Source organism: Macrobrachium rosenbergii, chromosome 13 (genome assembly GCF_040412425.1).
Source record: "Macrobrachium rosenbergii isolate ZJJX-2024 chromosome 13, ASM4041242v1, whole genome shotgun sequence".
NCBI classification, from domain to species: domain Eukaryota; kingdom Metazoa; phylum Arthropoda; class Malacostraca; order Decapoda; family Palaemonidae; genus Macrobrachium; species Macrobrachium rosenbergii.
This window is the reverse complement of record NC_089753.1, coordinates 49100310-49124237: the sequence shown is the minus strand read 5'-3', so window position 1 is coordinate 49124237 and position 23928 is coordinate 49100310. Positions and strand designations below refer to the sequence as shown.

General features: G+C 40.2%; 2 protein-coding genes across 5 annotated transcripts in view; both read left to right on the top strand.

Annotated features, from left to right (window-relative positions):
* The window catches only part of LOC136845288 (uncharacterized), a 31953-nt gene extending 30795 nt beyond the window's left edge, over window positions 1-1158 (top strand). The window contains exon 9 of the mRNA XM_067115464.1: window positions 387-1158. The gene's annotated coding sequence lies outside the window, so the exon portion shown is untranslated. The remainder of the gene's footprint in view (window positions 1-386) is intronic.
* Window positions 1159-6238: 5080 nt separating this feature from the next.
* Window positions 6239-23928, top strand: part of Usp32 (Ubiquitin specific protease 32) — a 186135-nt gene continuing 168445 nt past the window's right edge. For 3 of the 4 annotated variants that reach the window (XM_067115460.1, XM_067115461.1, XM_067115459.1), the window contains exons 1-2: window positions 6239-6419; window positions 18917-19044. In XM_067115460.1, coding sequence (XP_066971561.1) covers window positions 6362-6419; window positions 18917-19044 — 186 coding nt within the window. In that variant the 5' untranslated portion in view covers window positions 6239-6361. The remainder of the gene's footprint in view (window positions 6420-18916; window positions 19045-23928) is intronic. The other variant, XM_067115463.1, reaches the window with a different exon arrangement.

Here is a 23928-nt window from a genome sequence, read left to right as displayed (position 1 = left end):
GGGTGTTTGATGGACTACTGTTGAGTCTTTTATAAGTCTGGGGTAGTTTTCATCACAAGGGTTAATCCACCATCCAGCAATTAAAGTTTGAATCAAGCAGTGACTCCTATGTTGTTTTATTTTGTACATCTACCCCCTATTGGGAGAAAGAACTTAATGTTAAAAAGGACCATAATCTTTTTCTTCTTCTTTTTAGCTTAATCCCTAGTCGGGGTTGCTGTTTTCAATGAGCCTTTTCGACGCGTTTTGATCTTTGAATTACCAGGGGAATCTGAATATTGTTTTCCTTCAAATCAGGCTCCACGTCTCACCCATTTCAAGTTTTAGAGCTTTCTTTGATATTAAAATAATGAATGAAATAAAATTCTTTTCCTTTATTTCAACAGTTCAGGATCATGATTACGATGACGATGACGGAGGAGCCGCATTTACAGCTGTGGGCTGCCCGCTGTTAATTCTTCTCTGCATTTACCTGCTGCGACTTTTGCTGTAAAAGGAAGCTTGAATCTCAGGCCGCACAGTCACAATAAGGTGTCCGAGTTGTCTGTTGACTCCAGCAAGAAAGAGCTAGCTTCCTTCCTGTTCTTTCAGAAGTAAATATATAAAGGAGAGAGAGAGATTTCATTGTTGTGCAAACAATTCTCCATAATAAGGAAAACTTTTAAGTATCTTAAATATTGATTTATGGTTTTATGTTTCTGTATACAAGTGCTGTCGTGATAGATGTTCTGAACAGTGACAAGAGAACTTTTCAGTTAAGAACACAAGTCCTCAGCGTAAACAAATCTTTTTAATAGTAATCTTATGAACAGATTAAGACATGGATTAAGACACAGATTTATCACAAGGTAGGACTCTTTCCTCCTAATTGTTTAGACTAGTATTGAAAATCTAAATGTATTTTAATAAAAAAAATCTAATTGTTATGAATGTATTGTCGATTATGACATCGACTAAGTGGCGTGATGTATAGAGAGAATTTCTTGCATAGCCTGTGTACTAAGATTTTTTCTTCAGCAAGAGGAATTTGCAAGTTCACATGAAATTTCGAGGATATGGAAAACCTCACTGATAAAACAATGATTTACCCTTTTTTATACTGCTAATTTGGCCGCTAAGCTTCAACATTTTGTAAATAAAATGTAAACAACTGAAAAAGAGGTTCTTTCATTTGATTATGAGACTGGGAAATTTATAAAATTCCGAATAATATTGTAATTCTAAATTACTAGGTTGCTAGGTAAACGTGGCTTCAGTTTTGATTCTTTCAAAGCATTTTAGTATTTTAGGGCCATTGATTGTCCCCAGTTAAATAAGAAAGAATGAGACTATGTTTACATTCCCAGGACAAAGCTTAATAAGAATTGCTAAGGGGAGTACCCATAGTTGGCTGCTTTCTCCGTTTTCAGGTAGATCACTCAGATCTTACACTAGTCCTTTATACTGACGAAATTCAAGATAATTATTATATTACTTGAAAGATTGTTACAAAGAGAGAGAGAGAGGGGGGGATCATAGTTTAGAATGATGTCTGCAGTATTTAGAGGATTAACCAGGTATGTTACCAACAGTCGGTGGGGAAAATTATCGTCACGTACTGATAGGGGTGCCGAATTGGCCTGACCTGAACCTAAACGGTAATCCAAGGAGCCGTTTCATTGGAAAAACATTACTACTACTACTACTACTCCTACTACTACTACTACTACTACTACTACTACTACTACTACTACTACTACTACTAGCGAGAGTAAGTAAAAATCAGAGCTGTGTTTTTAACTGTGTAACCTTAAAGTCTGTGTTATTAGTATGACCTGGTACGCTGGCTGTGACGATTAGCAATTTTGTCTCTTAAATAACAGTATTCAGAACCGTTTGGTTTGTTCTATTAGCTTAGGTGATGTACATTACATCTTTTCAGATTTCTAGCAAAACTTTATCAGCTCGAGCATCCTGCCTAGTATAATAGGCCTAGGAAGCTAACTAAGTAATGCTTGCATAAGCATTCTGACGGCGCTGGCGTTACGAATCAGGAGGCAATTTCTGACGATAATCCAGGAGCTTATGTATGCTTACCTGCTGTGTGATGAGAAACCTCGGAGCAATCCTAATGGGAAGTGCCTATGCTACAGCCAGAAGTACTGCTAATTCACTGAATATTGACCTGAACCTACAGGCCCCGTAGGGGGATAGTGCCATCAGCCATCAGTGCACCTTACTCAGTGCACTGTAAGCATTACCAACGGATGTCTGCAGCGTCCCTTCGGCCACTAGCTGCAATCCCTTTCATTCCTTTTGCTGTACCTCCATTCACATTCTCTCTTCCATCTTGCTATCCTCCCTCTCCTAACAATTGTTTTGTAGTGCAACTGCGAGGTTTTCCTACTATTACACCTTTCAAACCTGTCTACTTTCAATGTCCCTTTCAGCACTACATGACCTCACAGGTCCCAGCACTTGACCTCTGGCCTAAATTCTATATTCCATTCCATCCTAAACTTACAGGAGCACGGGACCTTAAAGCGTTAGACATCTTGAAAGCCAAATACTGTATGGAACCAATGAAAGTATCCCTATCAAATTCTGTAAGCCTTACAAAGAGGAACTTTGAAGGAATCATTCTCAATAGCCGTGCAATTCAGGCTACATTTTCAGGTTTGAGGACATGAAAACTACCCAGAAGTCTTCGATTTTAATTTTTTAATCTGCTATGCTAATCAAGTGGTCACATTTCTAAGCAAAATAGGGAGTTAATACCCACATGTTCCATAGGCAAGATGGCAAGACCAAGTATGCACATCAACAGAAGGCTGATTTAAAACCTAACAACACCACTAACACTACAAGGGCAGTAGTTCGTGTTTCAGCACTTATATATCGAATGAAAAACAAATCCTATTATGACTTTCTTGCTGTACTGTACAACCTAGTGTCAACAATGCTATTACCTTCAGGGCATTCTTACTAGGCCTGAGGACATCCAGAATGGACCCCAGATTGCGAAATCAAATGACTACTCATTCGTCAAAACACATATGTGAAATATACTTCAGGTACCTGAGGCTCATTTTCTGTGAGGGCAAATAGGCAGATTAAAAAGTCATGAGACGGTGTCTGTGTCGGAGCTACTGGCTATATCTCTGGAGGATCTCCTTAATACTTAAATAGCTAATGTGTCCAGGTCATGAAAGCATTGTATGATGAAAGTCATAATATTAAACCTGGGTCAAGATCTTTGTGACCACTACTGTGGAAAGGATTAAAAATGTTAAGGAAACTTCAAATCACAAGCTACGGTTTTTAGTTTTCTGTAAAATAAAACTATTGTGACGACTTTGTTCGTCCTCACTTTTTCTATCCGCCCTCAGATCTTAAAAACTACTCAGGCTAGAGGGCTGTAAATTGGTATGTTGTTCATCCACCCTACAATCATTAAACATACCAGATTGCAGCCCTCTAGCCTCAGTAGTTTTTATTTTATTTAAGGTTAAAGGTTAGCCATGATCGTGCATCTGGCATCGATATAGGACAGGTCACCACCGGGCCGTGGTTAAGTTTCATGGGTCGCGGCTCATACAGCATTATACCGAGACCAGCGAAGGATAGATCTATTTTCGGTGGCCTTGATTATACGCTGTACAGAAAACTCGACTGAGCCGAAGAAACTTCGGCGCACTTTTTGCTAGTCAATTATCAATACTGAGGTTGGGATGGGACTCAATATTTAATTCTTTTATAGGTACGGATCACAACGACCTATGTATTTCTAAAAACCTAGAAGAACATAGTTTAAACTTGTTAATATCTAAATCTAAATGGAAAAAATAACTTTTTAAGGAATATTCAGTATGCCAAATAATTGTAACGTTTCTAATGTGTATTATAGTATAGTTCTCTCATTTAATTTTACAGTACGTTTTCTTTTAATGTTGTAGCACAGACTATTATAAATATTAGGATTTTTCTGGAAATTCTTGAATCTAGTTACTCGAGAAATTTCCATCCCTCTTATCTTTTTATTTATGTTTAGACCTGCACGTATTTTCTTATAATATCTTAACTAATTGTGAAAGAGATACTTTTCATTTAACTTCTATATCTTACACGTAGGCTTGACAAGAAAAAAAAAGTTATTTTTTATTCGATTTTGTCGAAAATATTAGAAAAGGAAGCTTGACGTATAAATCGGACAGATAAACTTACAAATTCAAGTATCCAGCCGGTCCAATAAAGATATTTACTTATGTGCAATACATTAAGAAACATCGTCGAATATGAATGATATGAAAAGGCTACATTGGGCAATATAAATCCGTTTGCCTTAATTTTTTTATCCTCCTTTAACATTCTTTTTCCATTTCCGTAGATAATTTTATTGATGGGATTAATCCAATTAATTTACCAGAAAAATTATTACATTTACCTTACAGGAAGCTAAATTACAAAACAAATAGGTCACGGAACAATATTCCTTAGCCTACTGTTGCTCTTTTTTTTATAGTTGTCTTCTTTTCCGATCCCACTGGACCGAAGGTGCTCTGTGGCACAGCGCTCTCCATATTAATTATCGAATCCATCACGCTATCATAACACTCAGAAAATAAGGTCTTTATTTTTTCTTAAAAGATTTAATATGTTCAGTCCTCCCGTCACTTAGGAGCTTATTGTAAAGCCTTGGGGCCGCAAATTTGAAAGCTCTAAAACCAACATTCGAAATGCGCCTTGGCACAAATAACATTAAGCTATTGATAGCTGGTCTCATATTGATTCCACTCGTTGACTGTATGCACAACAAGTCTTGATAAATTGACGAGTCATAACACGTATAAAACATTCTTCTAGCTTGGGAAGCTGCAACATACATTAAATAGAGCAGTAAGATTAATAACATAAGGTTTTGCATCAAGGAGTTGCACTGCCTTCATATCAAAACCGGAATGACGTTTTAAATATGAGTTTTGACTCCTCAGGCTATCAGTACTAGTTGTTCAAAATATATGAACGATTTATTTTTAGCTAAGTTTTCATAATGACTTGTCTTTGTACATTTAATTACTGTTAACGGCTTTCTCGTGGAGATCCTGTCCTCATTTCATTTTTTTCCAACTTTCTTTAGGTTATAGGCTATCCAGTCCCATTAAGCATTCATGAGTTATTGAATTTAGCAATAATTCATTTACTCACCTGGATCCATGTAACAACTGACCACTTCCTATTATTATATCTGGCGATTTTATCATCATTCAACTTTTGTTTTAGCAATAAATTTTCGAGAAAACAGCACAACTAAATGTCACCCAAATATTATTTTCACCAGCAATCGAATGAATCTAGACCAGTAGCCTGCGACGAAGAGGATTCTTAATCATGCCAGTGAATATTATAAACAACAGACTTAAAATTAAGCCTTTTTAAAAAATATAAGTAAAGAAAATGAGATACAACGAAATACAACGGAGATTCCGTAAAACCAATATTTTCAACAGTAATCGACTCAAGTTTTGGCATGCTTCTTCTTCATGACGGACTAAATTTAGTTTCATCTTTCGATTAAATAAATACATTCGATAAAATAAAACAATATTTATGACAGGTGTGCTTTCAAAAGAGGGCAAGCATCGAATAAAATAGAGTTCGTAGTTCGAGACTGTAGCAGACGATAGTCCAGACACTCACCATGAGACGCCTGGAAAAAAATAAAAAATTTCCCCTTTAGATATGTCATATAAATCTATTAATCATAATGATTGAATTTCTTAAATACTCATTTTATATTTTCTGGTTTACTTACGATATTTTATGCGCAAATTCATTGCTCAATTAAAAAAACAATGAAGCCTGTCAGCTGTTTGTAGGCTCTACACTTGTCATCTTCCGCACCCCGACATTTTTCGGGAATTTTACTCCAAGTCATTTCATTATTTCCAAACTTACTTTAATGGTAATTTTCATATATTTGTAATTTTTTATCGAGAAAATTTAATCAAAATTACAAGATCTGTATTGATACACAAAAATAAATTAGGGTTAATGAGATGAACGTAGAGAGAATGAACAGGGATAGTGCGTGATGCGAGATGAATAATTAAAAAAAATTCCACAAATGAAAAACGAATTATAATTATTTTACCAGTGGCATACACAATGAATGTAAAACAATTCGTGTATTTAAAAATTAAAACGAATTTGTATTCGTAAAGAAGATCCGAAGGAATTTCCCGAATTTACGACGGTAAACACACGAAAGTTATCATCACGAGAATGAACTGCGCAGGGTAGTAGTAGCTGACAATGTCCAGTCGTATTTAAAAGGCGTCTTATTTATACTTAGCCAATACTCATAACTCACTGAAATGTCGACATGGGTGGGAGGGAAAGCAAGCCCATCTCTCTCTCGTACGAGGAAGCCGTGAAAAGAGGTAAGAAAGTTATATTTTTTTGTTATAAAGGGAGAGAATTTGGTCCTCCAGCCTATAGGTCGCTAAGAAAAAAATTTTTTTTAGGCTCGACTTTCGTACGATAGATTAAAGGTCAGGCTTAAGATGTCGAATTAACCCTATTGATGTCCATTTCCGTGATATTTTACCGCTAAAATTTTAGTAGAGTAAAGGATCTACTGTTACTTCAGGCTAGCCTGTAGCTTAATTCCTATGTAGGCTAACCTAGGTCATCAGTGACTCGATAAGATTGCCCAGGTAAGGCTAGCCTGTTTAAGGTAAGTTAGGGTAGCCTGACCCATACAGTGAATCAGCTCAAGACTGACATTTATGTGTTGTTTTAGTCTGTTTAGCTTAGGCTATTCTGGAGGTTTAGGCTAGGGGTGCCATTTTGCTACCTAATACTGATAATCTCATATATCACATAAAACTAAAACAATAGATTTTTTAAACGGTTTATTTCATCGTTTTATTCCATTTTGACCACTAGTGTAGAATCGAACTGTTATTTATTTCTTTTTTCCCCGTACCCGTTTAGGCCTATGTAGGTTTGACAATTTTGGGGGCCATAGTTGGAATTGGGGATTTTTAGGGGGTAGGCTAACCTTAGATATGAGAAATGCACTGAAAGGAATAGTATAAAATGCATAAACTGCAAAACAAGAGATTTTCTTATCAGTTCTCATTATTGGAGACTTTTTTGCTTTGTTCATAAGTCGCCTTAGTGTGCTTAATGTGAGAAGATTACCAAAATCTGTCACAAATGTACTGTTATTGTGATATTTATCAATTAATATTGCTAATCACTCTGACAGTATCATAAGTTCTTTGTTTATGTTTCAACGTACTTTCGAGTGTGGCTCCCAGTCAAATTTTTCTTTGTCTGGGTGAATTGTTGGTAAGGTTGGCTAGTATATTTTCAATATCTTTCATTATTTTCACTTGGAAATGTGGGTAATTGGACAAAGCTGAAATCTGACTGGTTCCTTTGTTCTAAGTTTTACCAGTTGAAAGGGATTTTGGGATCAAGGTCTTGCCCGAAAAACCTGGCTTCTTTGGTGCGGGCATGTAACTTTTACCCCATATTGTTTCTGTAGTATTGCAAAAATTTAATTGAAATTTTTTTATTTATGTTTTGAACATCAAACATTCATTCTGATAGCTAATTAGTAGTTTTGGTAGGTAATTAATAGTTCTAAGGAAGAGCTCCTCACAGAGATATTGTTTATTAATTAAGTTTTTGGACTGAAATATAGAGAAAAGGGTGTATGTGATGGAGTATGGTGAGATAACTTGAGAAATTAGCCAAAATAATGCAAGAAATTTACTGCCTTTTGTTTATGTTTTTACAAAAAGCTCTGCAGGATGCCGTGTTTAGTAACAGCCCCTCAGGGATTAATGTAAAAATATAAACAAAAGGTGGTAAATTTCTCACATTATTTTGGTAAATTTCTCAAGTTATCTCGTCTATACTACATCATATACACCCTTTTCTGTTTTCCAGTCAAAAAATCTCTTTAGTAGACAATATCTTTGTGCGGAGCTCTTCCATAGAATTACCAGCAATTTTAAAGAAAATAGACACCCTTATATCATATAAATATGGGGGACCACATTGGAAAACCAGATTTTTTTAGTTGGGGAAAATATAAAACCAGTGAAATACAGGCTTGTATTCTAATTTTCTCATGATACGGCAGCAATTTATGATTCTATTTAAGTTGGGGTTCATTGAACGTTTTCAGAGTGACCTGGCAACCTAGGTTATATTAGGTGCTGGGGGAGGGACCCAGGCTAGGCCAAGCCAGTTAAGAACCTGGCATTTTAGGTCAGGTTGGGTTAGATCATAACCCTATTTATTTTAATTTGCAGTGCCATAGGTCAAGTTAGGTGGGGTGGGGATCCTTTGAAAAATATACCCTCAGATTGCTCAGTAAATTACCAGAATATAAGTTTAGTGAAAAATACCTTCAAACTCAAGAAGAGACCAAAGACTCTGCTACTTAGTGACTAGTACACCTGTGAAAGCAGGATTAGTAATACTTAAAGAATATAACATGAAATAATCTTTTGACATCTGGCCCTTCAGAGTGTCTTCTTCGAGAATTAAAAAACCAACCAACTGTTTAGGCCTTCAAGTATTTTACTATCAGACCATCAACAAATTATTGATTACTATTCATATAATAGTGCATGCACATCTTTCTTACACATGCACATTTGATGACGTTCCTTCTTAAGCATGCATGTTTGATGACATTATGTACAGTAAGTTAAGAGTCCAAGTGGAGTGAAGACCACTGGTTAGAATTCTTACTAGGTAACAACAGGTATTCAGTATACTGTATTAGGCTACCTCGATATTTTATTGTGAAGTTGTAGGGAATGGGTATGCCCATCACTAAGGGATCCATACCAACAGTGAAGTCCACTCATTCCAATCCAATAGGCCTTTTTGAAGGTGAAGTGGCATGTTCATCTCCCAAGACTAAAACCAAGATTCAATCCAAGATTTTAAGTGAAACCTTTCCCGTTTTTTCCCATACTGATTTTGTAGGTCAAAAGTTCTATTCAGTACCTATAGCAAAATCCACCACTCTGCAGTGAAGCCCCACCCACTGCTTATGTCACAACCATTCCTTGAAGCTGATTGGTTGGCAATGGCTTCGAAAAGTTGGTTAATGTGTGGTTCTTTTCATCTTCTTTAATTTAGCATTGGTTATTTTACCAAACTAAAATAAGCTCTGCTGATTATCAAAAGGAAACGTTAAATTATCCCTTGAAATAAAATTGTAATACACATCTCCCAAAAAATGGTAAAAGAATAGAAAAATGTGACTGAAGTCTGGAGTGTTCCGTGATGCTGCAATGTTGTTTTTCGTAAATGAGCTTCACCTGACCATGTTAGAATTGGTGCACTAGAATCACAGGACAATGATAATTACCATCTTGATATTGTCAAGCGTGTTCACCGTTTTAAATATAAACACAACGACTGTCTCAGAGCTATGCAGACTGGTATTTCATATTGATTTTAGGAAATTTTAATAGTCATAAAATCAGTTTCATTGGAATCGTTTACACATTTGGTGGGATTAAAAGCAGTGACTGCACTCTACAAAACCAGAATATGCCTATGTTTAACTTACAGTTACAGTATGATAGGCTATACGTCATACTGGATACAATTTGCTGCGAATTTTCTTAAGGACATTATCTGCTTCCGAAATAATAGGATCATAAAAAATGACGTAGATTCGTAATTGTCCAATGTCTTTTGGTTGGTTTAAGCAGCTTCTGGTGTTAGGATTAGTATATGCCTAATCTTATATTCAGCCATCTTATTGTGGTTCTTGTTGTGGTTATTCTTGTTTTTGTTGTTGTTGTTATGGTGCTTGTAGTGTCTTTGAAAACTTTGCATATGGTGACCTAACATTTGTAGAATAAACATGCACCTATTCATAAAATATTCATAAAATACCAGTATAAAGAATTATTTGCCTATTGTTTATTTGAAATTTAGTAATTTGTTTTAATTAAAATTAATCGAGATCTTTATGAATCCAGTCTGCGCTAGAATGTTTTCATAACAACAAAGAGAGAGAGAGAGAAATTTAGTGACACATATATCCTTTTATCCAACTGGGTAATCTGCAAGAATGCCCCCAAAGTCAAATGAATCGGGATACTTGCATAGTTGTTTGGATCAACTCATATATGTCTTTTTCAACTATCATTTATTTTTTATTATTTTGTTATGTATCTTATGATGCCTTCCTACCATAGCCTTCATTTTCATAGAAATGCTACAGCAGCCTTATATTTAATCATCACAGTAATATAATTTGTTATCCCTTTTGTGAATTTATTTTCTATATGATTCATTGAGAGCAGCTCGATAGTTGCGTGTAAGGCTGAGACGGCCCTATGATTGGTCTGTGTATGCCATCAGCTACATGTCCACAGATTTTACTTTTATTCTCTGTGTATAAGTGGCAATACATTTACTATGGCCATCGATGCATATACAGTACATGTGCTTATACATGTACATTTTTAAACATCTAACTTACCTGGTAGTTATATATATAGCTTAAGTCCCTGACGTCACGGCAGAATTTCAAAAACTGGCGACAATCGCCGATCGGTAGTCAGGTGAACCACCTGTGCGCCCTCTACCCAGGTACCTGGAACCATTCCAACTATTCCTCAGATCTTCCCTGCCGCTGTGTCGGTAACATCGATGGAATTTCGCTCGTAGCCTGTATTTTTCGCAACTTATTTTGGTGAAGTACACTTTGGCTTGGCTTTAAACTTGTTCGCTTTTGGATTTTCTTATAACATATCTGACTTCATCGAGTGTGAAGATGTGTGTGTGGGGATGCAAGCGGCTTGCTAAAGTCTCCTTGGATCCCCACTTAGTATGTCTGAAGAACGGGAATGAAAGACCGGCTCAGAAGAGCCAAGAGTACTGTTTCTCACTCTTCTTGATATAACCAGGGAATAGTTAATTCTTTTCCCCGTGATAACTATCCTATTGATCCTTCTCCCGTAGTGGTAGTCTCTGAACCCCCTACTGAAACAGGTAAGGACCCAATACTTAATGATTTGTTGGCTGCCATTCAGACCCTGGCCCAACAGGTAAAATCCCTCTCAGAAGACAGGGATAATATGTGATCGATAATAAGAGATCTAAAAAATACAAGTGTTAATATGTTGTTAGTGCAAGTGCAGTGGAGGGTGCGACCGCTCGGTCCTGTTGTGCTCCTAGTCCTAGACCTCTTCCAAGCTCACCAACCCCTGTGAGAAGGAAAGTCGACAGACGAAGGGAGGCAAGAGGCTTTAGCTACCGAGCAGTCGTCCCCTCGAGCGTACCTGTTGACGTTTCCCAGGACGCTCACCCTCGCCATAGGAAAGCGAGGTTAAAGTGTTTTTCATCCATTGGTTGCTGTCGTCAACCGGAGGAAGCTTTTGACCGATGTCGCACAGGCGGCCAGTTCTCAAGTAACCTCTAGGTTTGACGGGACAGCGAAAGTTAGAAGTATGGGCGCCAGGGCGTCGGCGTCGGCTGGGCGCCAGGGCGTCGGCGTCGAGCTGGACGCCAGGGCGTCGGCGTTGAGCTGGGCGCCAGGATGTCAGGCGTGAGAAGCTGGGCGCCTGGGCGTCAAGTGTCGAGAAGTTAGACGCCAGGACGTCAGGCGTCATGAAGCTGGACGCCAAGACATTAAGCTTCAAGAAAATGGACGCCAATACGCCAGGCGTCAAGAGACTGGACGCCAGGACGCCAGGCGTCAAGATGATATTTTGAAAGACGTCGCTACTTCCGTCTTCGTAAAATCGGAAGAAGAGAATGATAATATCTCGCATTCTCCTGTGAATCCTATTGTAGAGATTTCTGACGAAGACAATATAAAAGGCCATCAGCTTTTATCAGACTTGAAAAGGCTTAGGAAGCTATTTTCGAAATTTTTCCAGAGAAATTTATCCTGACTGCTCCTCGTTCCCCGCCAGAATTTACTCTTGTGAAGGCGTCTAAGAGGGCATTTTACGAAAGAATGGATACTTTCGAAGGAGAAACAATGAAAGACAGCCTTTGTTTTCCTCCAAAACAAACTAGCTCAAGGTCTAGCGTTTAGTATCAAACTGGAGAATCGTTGACCTCGAAAATACCTGCCCCTTCCCAGGAACCTTCTCGAATCTTGTTGACTCTTCTCGTCGAGTGGCCATGGGGAAAACGAAGTTGTTGGTCGATATCAGAATTGGACCACCCCCCAAAAGAATTTGGAGATTTAGTAAGGAAGATGGAATTATTCAACACAACTGACACCAAGAACTCATATATCTGATGTCGTGTATGGATAAAGGACTCGGAGATAGTTCCAACGAATCAACTGCACCTTTCTCAGCGGGACTCCTGAAGAAAAGGGCCCATCTTTGCTCTTTCCTGGCTAATGGGGTCACGTCCAATCAAAATCAGAATTGATTTATACCTCTTTTTCCTCTCACCCCTTCTCTCAAGGTTTGGTATAGAGGCCTTTTCATCTTTGGCCCAGAAAAACACGTAAGATTTAAGATCTAAAACAGCAAGAAAAGTCCTACCTCGACTTTCATCGCTAAAAAGAGTAAGGCTGAGGTTCCTGTGTTTCAGGTATCTCAGCTCTTTAAATGGTCGGCCCTCCGATAGAGGTTCCTCTAGGGCGGGTAGATGAATGACAACGAGAAGAGGCTCTACACAGGGAAGAAGGAGGACCTGCCTTTCTTCTCCTGCAGACTGCGGTAGGAGCCGGACTGTCCAGCCTGAGTAGGCCCCTCTAGTAACAAGACAATTTGACCTTTCTGCCAAATGCAACGACAGAACCAAGGCAAAGGTTCTACAGCAACAAGTGTCTATGATGTTGCAAAAGGAGACCAGACAGAGAGTTCAGGATCCGATTTCCCCAGGATTCTACATTCGGTTATTCCTGATCCCCAAATGCTTGGGGGGTTAGAGACCGGTGCTAGACAGGATTGCACTCAACTTTTTGTGCAATAAACAAAGGTCGCTATAGAAACGACAAAATCGGTTCTAGCAGCGGTCAGACAGCATGACTGGATGGCCTCACTGGACCTCAGGATGCGTATTTTCAAAGTCCCCATGCACCCTGTCTCCAAGAATTTTCTGAAGTTCGTCCACGGGAAAGGTTTTATAGTTTGGTCTCTCTCTTCGGCCTGAACAGACAAGGTTGACGTCTGGCTCTGGGCGAGACCTCTCAAGAGCAAGTTACCCAATATTGAGGGCGTCATGATAACACTTCATAGACTACAGATTGTAGCCACAGCAGCAGCCGGGCTCTTCCTTCCAGCCCCAAGGGTAGCTCTCCTACTAAGAACAAAACGTAGACAGTTCTATTCAGTCAGGATACCGGGCTGCAAGAGCGTGGCGGACACTGTGCTGCCTTCCGTACATCCTCCTCTTCCTCCTTGGTTGGTACTCGTCTGCGGAACCCTCCACGGTCCATTTTTGGCGATGAGAAGGAAATAATTGCCGTAGTTGAGGCTTCCCCAGCCTGTCCCCAACAGCAGGAAGCCCGCATATAGCTTTACTATAAAATATGCAGCAGACTTTGTCATCCCGGCTGCAAGCGTGACAACCAGGCAAACAGAAGAAGGATAATAGACGTCCAACTAAAGCTTCTAGATGTCCAGAAGTTTAAGGCGCTGAGCGTAGTGAATGAAACTCTAGGCGCTGGATGCAGTGGTGTCAAGCATCTAGGAGTGAAACACCATGATGACAAGCGTCAATGAACCCAAGGCGTCAGCGTCAAGGCATTGGGCGTCAGGGCGTCAGGCTTCAAGATATTGGAAGCCAAGGCGTGGAGTTAGCTCAGGGCGCAAGATGCACTGGCATCAGCGTCTAACAAAAAAATTAGGTCTACTGATAAACAGATAGAAATCTCAGCCGATCCCATCCCAAGAGGTTCTATGCCTTAGGATGAAGATTCAGAGTCAGGATTTTCGGGCTTTTCCGTTTATTGCAAAGACAGGACAAGCCTCAAGAAAATTTCAGAACTTTATAAAGAGACAGTCATGCTTGGCAAAGGAATGGATGAGTCTGCTGGGAACCCTTTCCTCACTGGAACGGTTTGTCTCCTTTGAGAGGTTAATTCTATGCCCGTTACAGTTTCATCTAAATCGGAACTGGGACAAGGAAATAGAACTGGAGACCAAGTGCATCCCCATTTGGAACCAATAAGACCGTGTTGTAGTGGTGGAACGTCCCGTCAAGCTCAGGAGGTCCCTTCTCTATATTAGAGGAACCCAGACCTGAGTGTTGTTATCCGGTAGCGTCGGACTCAGTATGGGGAGCAACACGAGGGAAATAAAAGTCTCGGGCTCCTGGACCAGAGAGCAGGAGGAGTTAAACATCAATTAGAAGGAACTAACTGCAATCCTTCTAGCTCTCAGGAGTTCGAACGCAGTGGGGAACAAAGAGGTGCAGGTCAACACCGACAACACGGCAGCGTTGGCCTACATCAGCAAACAAGGGGGCACTCACTCCAGGTCTCTATCACGAGACAATAAGAGAATCTCTTCTTTGGGCAAAGGAGGAGAATGTAAAACTAGTAACCCACTTTATCCAAGGGAGAAAAAATGTGAGGGCGGACATTCTGAGCAGGAAATAAAGTCCTCTCAAAAGAATGAACGCTACATCAGGACTTTGGGGCGTCCTTGCATAGATCTCTTCGCCACAGCGCAAACGAAGAGGTTGGACACTTACTGCTCTCAGTACCAGATCCGGGGCTATATAGATAGACAGCGTTCCTGGTGGACTGGTCCAACTTGGACGTATATGCATTTCCCTATTTCAAGATAATACACAGGGTACTGAAAAATTTGTGTCACATGAGAGGACCGGAATGACCCTTGTGGCCCCTTACTAAACGACAAGAGATTGGTTCCCAGAAGTACTGGATTGGATGGTGGACATCCCGAGTAGCCTACCTCAGAGAGTAGATCTACTCAAACAACCCCACTTGGAAAGATATTACCAAAACCTACAAGCGCTACTAGTAACTGCTTTGGACTATCGGAAAACTCACAAGAGCCAGTAGTTTTTTCGAAGGAGGCAGCTGGCGCTATCGCAAATCAAGGAAGTTATCCACCATTAAGGTATACCAACCCAAGTGGGAGGTATTTAGAGGATGGTGCAAGGACAACCATGTGTCCTCTTCCAATATTTCTGTAACCCAAATTTGTATATAGAGAACTCACCAGCATGGAACCTAGACGTGGTCTGAGGTTCCTCATGGGTAAATAGGTTCGATCCCTTGCAGAGGACATCTTTAAAGGACCTCACCATGAAAACTCTTTTCTTGGTCAGTTTGGCCACTTAGCGAAAAGAGTTAGTGAGATACATGCTCTCAGCAAGAATATAGATTTTATACAAGGCAAGGCAATCTGCTCACTGCAACTAGGCTTCCTTGCAAAAAAATGAATACTCGTCACAACCCTAGCCCAGAACGTTCGAGATTCGAACCTAACGGACATAACAGGGGAGGAGAGAGAGAGTCCTATTCCCGGTAAGGGCTCTAAGGCTCTACCTGGATAGGACAAAGGACTTAAGAAGGAATTCAGAAGGGCTTTGGTGCTCAGTCAAAAAAGCTCTCTGTATAGATGTCGAAGAATGCTCTGTTTTATTTTATCAGACAGTTGATAAAAAAAGCAAATATGGAATGTAGAGATAGACTACAAGATTCTGAAAGTAAAGAGCGCATTTAGGTCAGGGCAGTAGCAACCTCTGTAGCTCTTAAACAGAACAGGTCCCTGCAGAGTATCTTGGACACGACCTTCTGGAGAAGCAAGTTAGTATTTGCCTCTCACTATCTAAAACAAGTCAAGACATTATGCGAAGAAGATTGCTATACGCTGTGCCCGTTTATAGCATCTAATTCAGTAATGGGAGAGGGAATACCCTACAATCCCATAAACCAATACCCTTTTTCTTACCTTGGAATTGAGAATTTTTATGGTTGTTTGTGAAGACTGGGCGCAGTCTTCCGCAATCATTGGGATGAAAGTTCCTTGGTAGAGCCCGGAACAAGGGTATTGAGAGGAGGTCTAGTCACATAGAGGTTATACACGGTTGACAGCCCCTAGAGATTTTCAGCCCCTGGGTGGATCGCTGGATCTCTTAAGGAATGCAGACATAATGAGAGGGAGTTCATTGAAGTCAGCTTCCTTAATCCAATCCTATAAAATAATACCCTTTGTTCTTGCCTTGGAATGGTTGAAATTTGATGGTTGTTTGTGAAGATTGAACGCAGTCTTCCACAATCATTGATTTTAGTCAGGTGATCATTTTGTTCCTTGGTGACGCCCGGAACAAGGGTATTATAGGTTGTCTGTCACATAGAGGTTGGTACACCGGTTGGCAGCTCCTAGAGGTCTTCAGCCCCCTGAGTGGATCGCTGGACCTCTTAAGGAATACAGACATAATGAGGCGGAGTTCATTGAACTCAGCTTCCTTAATCAATTCCATAAAACAATACCCTTTGTTCTTACCTTGGAATGGTTGAAATTTTATGGTTGTTTGTGAAGATTGAATGCAGTCTTCCACAATCATCAATTTTAGTCAAATGATCATTTTTGTTCCTTGGTGGCGCCCGGAACAAGGGTATTATAGGTTGTCTGTCACATAGAGGTTGGTACACGGTTGGCAGCTCCTAGAGGTCTTCAGCCCCTGAGTGGATCGCTGGACCTCTTAAGGAAAGCAGACAAAATGAGGGAGTTCATTGAAGTCAGCTTCCTTAATCCAGGTAAGGACCTTAAGTTGGTTTATTAACCCTTAAGCAAATTCAATGATGTTGGCTGTCTCTGACCCTCCACCAAAGGTGTCAATCAGCTATATATATAACTACCAGGTAAGTTAGATGTTTAAAATGATATTTTCATAATAAAATAAATTTTTGAACATACTTACCTGGTAGTTATTATATAATTAAATTCCCACCCTCCTCCCCCTCTAGAGACTAGGGGCATGGAAGATCTGAGGAATAGTTGGAATGGTTCCAGGTACCTGGGTAGAGGCGCACAGGTGGTTCACCTGACTACCGATCGGCGATTGCCGCGAGTTTTTGAAATTCTGCCGTGACGTCAGGGACTTAAGCTATATATATAACTACCAGGTAAGTATGTTCAAAAATTTATTTTATTATGAAAATATCATTTTACTGTATGCATATACAATATATATTGTGGGTTCAGAGCTACTGTATTAATTAAAAGCTATGCTATTTCCAACAGATATGGATAGAAAAATGCAGACAGTCCCCAGTTAACGGTGGGGGTTCCATCCCTGGCCGAGTGCCGCTAACCAAAAATTGGTGATAATAGCGCCACTGTTAACCGGAGATTGTGCTGAAATCCCCATTTAATGGCACTATTAACTGGAGATCGCCACTGAAAATCTGGTTAACAATGTCGCTAGCCAAACGCTGCAACACCAAACTGCCATTAACCGATGCCGCCGGTAAGCGGGGACTGCCTGTATTTGCAATAAGAAATTGACATGTAGGCCTATGCCCTGTCATTGCCTCAAAATATAAGAAATTGATGTGTAGGCCTATGCCCTGTCATTGCCTCAAAATTTATATGTAGGCCTAACCTCACAATGATATTAACATTTTACTTGCGGGATCACTTAAAAAGGCCAACACCAATTTGAAAAAACCAAGATGTTTGTGTATTTAGGCTGCACAGGATCCAAAGAAAAAAAAATGCACAGACAAAGTTATGTAAGATCTTCATAATGATCTTATATAACTTAATATGTATATCTTTTACTGGAGATATCAGTTGCAGACTTCACAACTCTGGGAGCTCAAATTTGTGGTGTCATCATTCATGCATGGAGCTCAACATTGCCAAACAGAGTCAAATCTGTGCTGGTAATCATATGGACTGTTAATTTGTGTGTCATCATTCCCCTTTCGAGAGCCAGCCAATCACTGGCGCACAGTGGGCAGGGCTTAGCTGCAAGAGCCCTGGCTTTTACTATAGTACAGTACTCATTAAGGGGTTGGTTCTAAATTGATAAAACCAGGCAGACTTATATCTTAATCTCTTCTTGAGTGTGCCTAGAGTACGATTACGTTTTCACAAATGGAAGGATTCTTGAATTGAAAGTAGTGTCTTAGACTGTTTTTTTTATTAAAATACCTGGTCCCCAAACAATGCCAGCAACTGGAAATCCCATTTTTCTTTGTCTTCTGCATGAGGATCATACCCACAAGTACTGTGATGCTTCCGAAAGAACACTTAATGAGGTGGGCCCATTTTGTAGTTACCTGGTTGTTTATAATTAATCTCTTGTTCATCATCCCTCTTTTTTTTTTTAATGCCAGTTGTATTCTACAGTAGGTTAGCACATTTTATTTTGACACAATGAAGATTATCTGTACATATTTGTGCTAGACAGTGTCTATCAGGCCAAAACTTTATAATATGGATGCATAATGAATTACTGTATTATGAACACATGGATGTGTCTCAAACTGCAAATGGGCATGTGGGCACCTTGCATTTAAGACTTGTAAGGTGATAAAAATTTTCAGAGGCTGAGCAGTTATTGTTTTAGCCAAAGCCATTTGATTATTGTTACCATTTGCTTTTTATGCTGGTTTACTCTCTCCCTTGTCAACAATTGGCTACATCAAAGCATTTATCTTGCCCTTTAAGTGAAAAGTAATGGCATTGGCAAGTGTGACATGGAGCTTCCTCAGTGGTTCAACTTCACTTGCTAGTTTCACAAGAAATCAAGGCAATTAAAAATTGATGTGGCTTAAATCACCCAGAGCATCAAAGAGAGACACTTACATAGTAGTGTTTTTGTATCTATGAAACGGTTTTGTGTTGGTTCAGATATTCATTATTTAAGCATTTTTATTATCATAAATGACACTGTATTTAATCCTTGTCACAAATAATTTCAAACTTTACAGTTAGTGATAGTGAATTAAGCAGACTCAAGGATGCCTACAAGAGGACAGCTACTCTCAATGGGGCCATCACAAAACAGGCCTTCATCAGAGAGGTTCTGGGAGAAGGCGTTCCTTTGCAGTTAGCTGAGGTAAGGGTTTGTTCTTCAAGCAGATGTTTTCATTCTCAACAGTTTTCATTTAGATTCCAAATTTGTTATGTTAGTTTACATTCCAGTTGGCATAGGAAGTTTTAATTTTATAAGAGTAACTTACCCAGTAATTACTTAGCTAAGAGTTTCTACCCAATGGCAGTTTAAATTTTGAAATTCACGATAGCGACACTCTTTTGTTTATGTAGGTAGATAGCCCCACCCACTTTCAGGGTAAGAGAGGAACAACTCAACCAAGAGCTCAGCTTGTTTCTGCCAGCTTAAGACCACACACGGTGCTAAGAGTCACAGCTGAATATTAATTCTTTTTGAGATCTTCCCTTTTGGTGAAGTATTTTTGACTCGGTAGCCTTTGGCATTAATTATTTAGATAGGTTTTCAGTGAAACCCTTATTTGTGACTCAGTTCTTGTGGGGGATTTACTGGTTTTTGACTTGTACTGCTAGTTGACTATGTCAGACTCTAGTTCTTCTAGTTTTCAGTATTGCAGCAAAGGCTGCAATACTCGATTGACAAAAGCTAGCTATGACTTGCATATCTTGTGTACTGCATGTAGAGGACAGGTATGTTCTGTTGATTTGACATGCGAGGAGTGTAGAGACTGGTATGAGAAAAAATGGAAGACTTTAGCTTCTCACCTTCCTAAGTTAGAAAGAGACCATAAAAGGAAAGCGGCTTCTAGAGCCAAAGTAAAATCTTTAGCCAGCCAGGGTACGAATCTTACGTCTAGTAATGTTGACGTTCCTGTTGACTCTTCTGCTAAATTAATCTCTAAATTAATCTCTCCCATTTCCAGCCCTCCTCCAATTCCACCTACTCTTTCTCCTGGCTCCGATTTGGATTGCTGCACCAGCCTCGACTTAAAGCTTGACCAGAAGTTTGGTCTACTCGCCAACACAGTAGCCCAAATGGGTGAATCAGTGGAAAAGTTCAGTGAGAAAAGTGCATGTGAAGCGATAGTGGAGGAGGTGACTGACATTCCCATCGACTCTCCTAGGTGAAGGTCACTGCCACACTCCCCAACCCGGGAGGATGCATACCGGAGGCCCATGGGAGGTCGGGTGGGGTCTGCCCACAGGCAGTCACCCCCTCAGTTGCACCTGTTGCATCCCAGGTTGCAACAAAAGACAGCCATTGGAAAGGCATCTTGGAGGTTCATCGTCTTTCATCAAGCTCCAGAGACTCGAGTCCCAATAAGGGGCTCCAGTGGCATTTCTTAGACGAATCACATCCTCTGAAAAGGCATTCTGCATTCAGGGATCAGTCCCCTTTTCAGAGGATGTGATTCAGCAAATGCCACTGGCATGAGAGCCATCCTGGAGCCCCAGCCTGCATGCAGTGCTTGGGATGCAACAGGTGCGAGCACTTTTCTCAGGTGGGCCATGGGCCTCAATCGACACCAGACTATTGTCTGTGACTTTTAGGTATGCTTCTTCTTCGTCTAAGCATGCCTCTTCTTGGGAGCACCCGTGTATTTCTGCAGGACGCTCTTTAGAGAGCGAGCACCCATTTGTCGCCAAGTGCCCATTAGTAACAGTTTCCAGGAGTAGTTGAGTGCCCAGTAGTTGCTGAGCACCCAGTCGTAGCAGAGCGCTTAGTAGTAACCAAGTGCCCAGGGGTAGCCGGGCTGCAGATAGTGTTTGAGCGCCCAGTGGCTTCTAATCTAGCCCTTTGGCTCCCAAGCGCTCTTCCTCAGTTGATCTCCCAGTTGCATCAGATTGTCAGAAGCCAGTTCCTGTCGTGTTGGCATCTTCTTCTAAGCACTCGGCACTGACTATGTCTAGCTTGGCCCCCTCTAACCTGTCTCTTGTTGCTGGCCCACCTACTGTTAAGGAACTAGACCCTTTGTTGGCTCCTCTCCAGAGACAATTGGACAACATTTTGAGGCTCCTCCAGAAGGCTTCATCTTCTTCAGTAGTAGCTCCTGCAGATCCTTTGCTTTCTCCAATTTTTTCGGATGAAGAGGAGATAGGCCAGGAAGGAGTTCTGTTGGCCTACACTTCTTTGCTTATTTGCTGCAGAATTTTCGAGATTTTTTCGCCCCAGCGGCTCCTGCTTCTCCAGCTTCTTCGTTTATGGTGAGTGATCCGCCAGTCAGGTCAAAGAGGCTCCCTAAGATGGTTCTCTCGTCTTCTTCTAAGAAGGCTTTGTTTGAAGCAGACAGCTGACTGTCAGAGAAGAGGCAACAAGGCAAGGCTTCCTTCAGTATTCCGCCTTCCTGCTTACCTTCCAGAAGATAAAAGTCATATGCAACTGGAGAAGCTCCTTCCTTGGGAGTGGCTGCCTCCTCCCATGGGGACTTCTCTAGTCTAGTTGACTCGTCCCATAGGTCTGCCTTCTCATCTGCAAAGATAATGTTTTCATCCTTAGAGATAACCATTAACTTAAGAACCTATTTAAATGTTTAAGGTTTTAAGTTTCCTGGACTAGTCCATAGGAGCTTTAGTGAAAAAGATTCGTGATTTTCCCGATCTACCTGAAGAGGTTGCTGCGGATCGGTGTAGTGTACTTTCTTGCTCCGACAAAACCACCGGGGATGGATCGCTTGATATAGCCTCATTGTATGCTATTGGGATCCTTAAGAAAAGAGAGCTATGGGCCTCTTTTACCTCAAAAGGGGTCACATCGTCGCTTAAGTCGGCTCTTCTTTTTACGCTCCTTGTAAGCAGCAGTTAACCCCTTCGCCACTGGCCTGTTGCACTGCCGATAACGCTTGCATGAGACATGAGATATCAGTCATCATTTGCTCCCAACAAACTTTCTGTATATCAGTCATCATTTGCTCCCACTAAACTTTCTGTTATTCATATTTTCATTTATATTCTTATGTATAAAACATTGTGTACATACCAATGAATATTTTTCACCATATATATATATATATATATATATATATATATATATATATATATATATATATATATATATATATATATATATATATATATATATATATATATATATATAAAAAGAGGAATATTTATATGGAAAAAGTAATTATATAGAAATAGAAATAGTAGTAAAGTAGTAGATAATAAATATATAATATATATATATATATAAAAGTAGTAAAAAAAGTATTAGTAAAATAGTTAAAAAAAAGTATACCTTAGTTTTACCAGACCACTGAGCTGATTAACAGCTCTCCTAGGGCTGGCCGAAGGATTAGACCTATTTTACGTGGCTAAGAACCAACTGGTTACTTAGCAACGGGACCTACAGCTTATTGTGGAATCCGAACCACATTATAGCGAGAAATTAATTTCTATCACCAGAAATAAATTCCTCTAACTCTTCATCAGCCGGCACTAGTAGTAATAGCAGTATATACTAGTTTTCTTACGGAAACAGTTAGTATCAATCAATGAATGTTTATGGCATTGGTAATAATAATAATAATAATAATCATAATCATAATAATAATAACAATAATAATAATAAAAAAATTCAACAGTAATACCACTACTACTACAACTTGTAGTAGAAAAAATAATGATAATAAAAATTACATGTTAGTGTAAAAAAAATGAAAGAAGTTTTCAAAAAACATAGTACACTTTCCTGTTGACCGAAAATACTCCTCTGCCCGAGCATTCATCCATTCACACAGTCTGTCAATATCATCATCACAAAAAAAGAAACAAAATGCATCTTGTGGGCAGGTGAAGTCGGGTGTGCAAACAGAGATCCCATTGTCACCCTCCGTGAAATCGGGGGTTGGGTCTGGGCGCTTGTCACAAAATGGATCTGTTATGAACTGCCAACCTTCATCGACAATGGGTTCAATGTCTTCTAAAATCTCGGTGCCGCTGTCATCCTCTAAGCAACTATAACAACTATCACTATAATCATCTGACAGATCTGGCAGGTATTCCTACCCAGGATCTGAAATACTATCATCCGACATCATGATACTGAAAAATAAAAAAACCTGTAAAATAACTGCAATCAAAAGGAGAAAAAGTTTAGCCTTCTAATCCAAATGTGCTGCTGGACGATACCCATTATAATATCCCATATGAATATGACGTCACGATGACCATCGGACACTCATTGGCTAGAATGAATAGTGGGTGGAGCTTCTGCACCTCTCTCGTACACAATACTACACCTGAAACCCATCCAAGCTGAAGAAAACAGCTCTGCTTTTCGAGGAGGAATGAAAGACGTATAGGCGTACGTCGCGGTCTTTTATTACTGTACCGTAAAAGACGTACATGTGTACGTCCCGGTGGCGAAGGGGTTAAGGAAATTGCCTCTCACCTGCACAAGAAATCTGTGCAGGTTTTCTTGCTCAATCTGCTAGACACACCAAGGAGTGGGCCACCATCACCCCCAAGTCGTCCTCTACCCTTCAGCACAGCCGTTTCATGGCACACGTCATAGGTCACAATCTAGACCACAAGCAACCGTTCGCTTTGCCTCACAAGCAATCAAGGGATCCTCCTCTAAGCCTACTGCTCGCAAGTGAGGACCCAGTCCTTCATGTGCCCGTAGTGGCCAGACTCCACCTTTTTTGGAAAAGGTGGAGAGAGAAAGGATGCAGAACAGTGGGTAGTCCAGGTTTTGAAGGAGGGGTGCTCCATCCCCTTCAAGAAGAAGCCTCCCTAGGCCAACACTCGTGTTGAATTGAAGGCCTATTCCGTTGGATCAGAGAAGTTTTTTGTCCTCTCACAGGAAGTCTCTTCCCTCCTCAAGAAGGGAGCGATAGAGGTAGTGAAAGATACCAATTCCAAGGGATTTTACAAGAGGCTGTTCATGGTTCCCAAGGCCACAGGAGGATGGAGACCAGTTCTCAATGTGAGTGCCCTGAACTTCTTAAAGAAAACAAAATTCCACATGGAAACAACCCAATCCATCCCC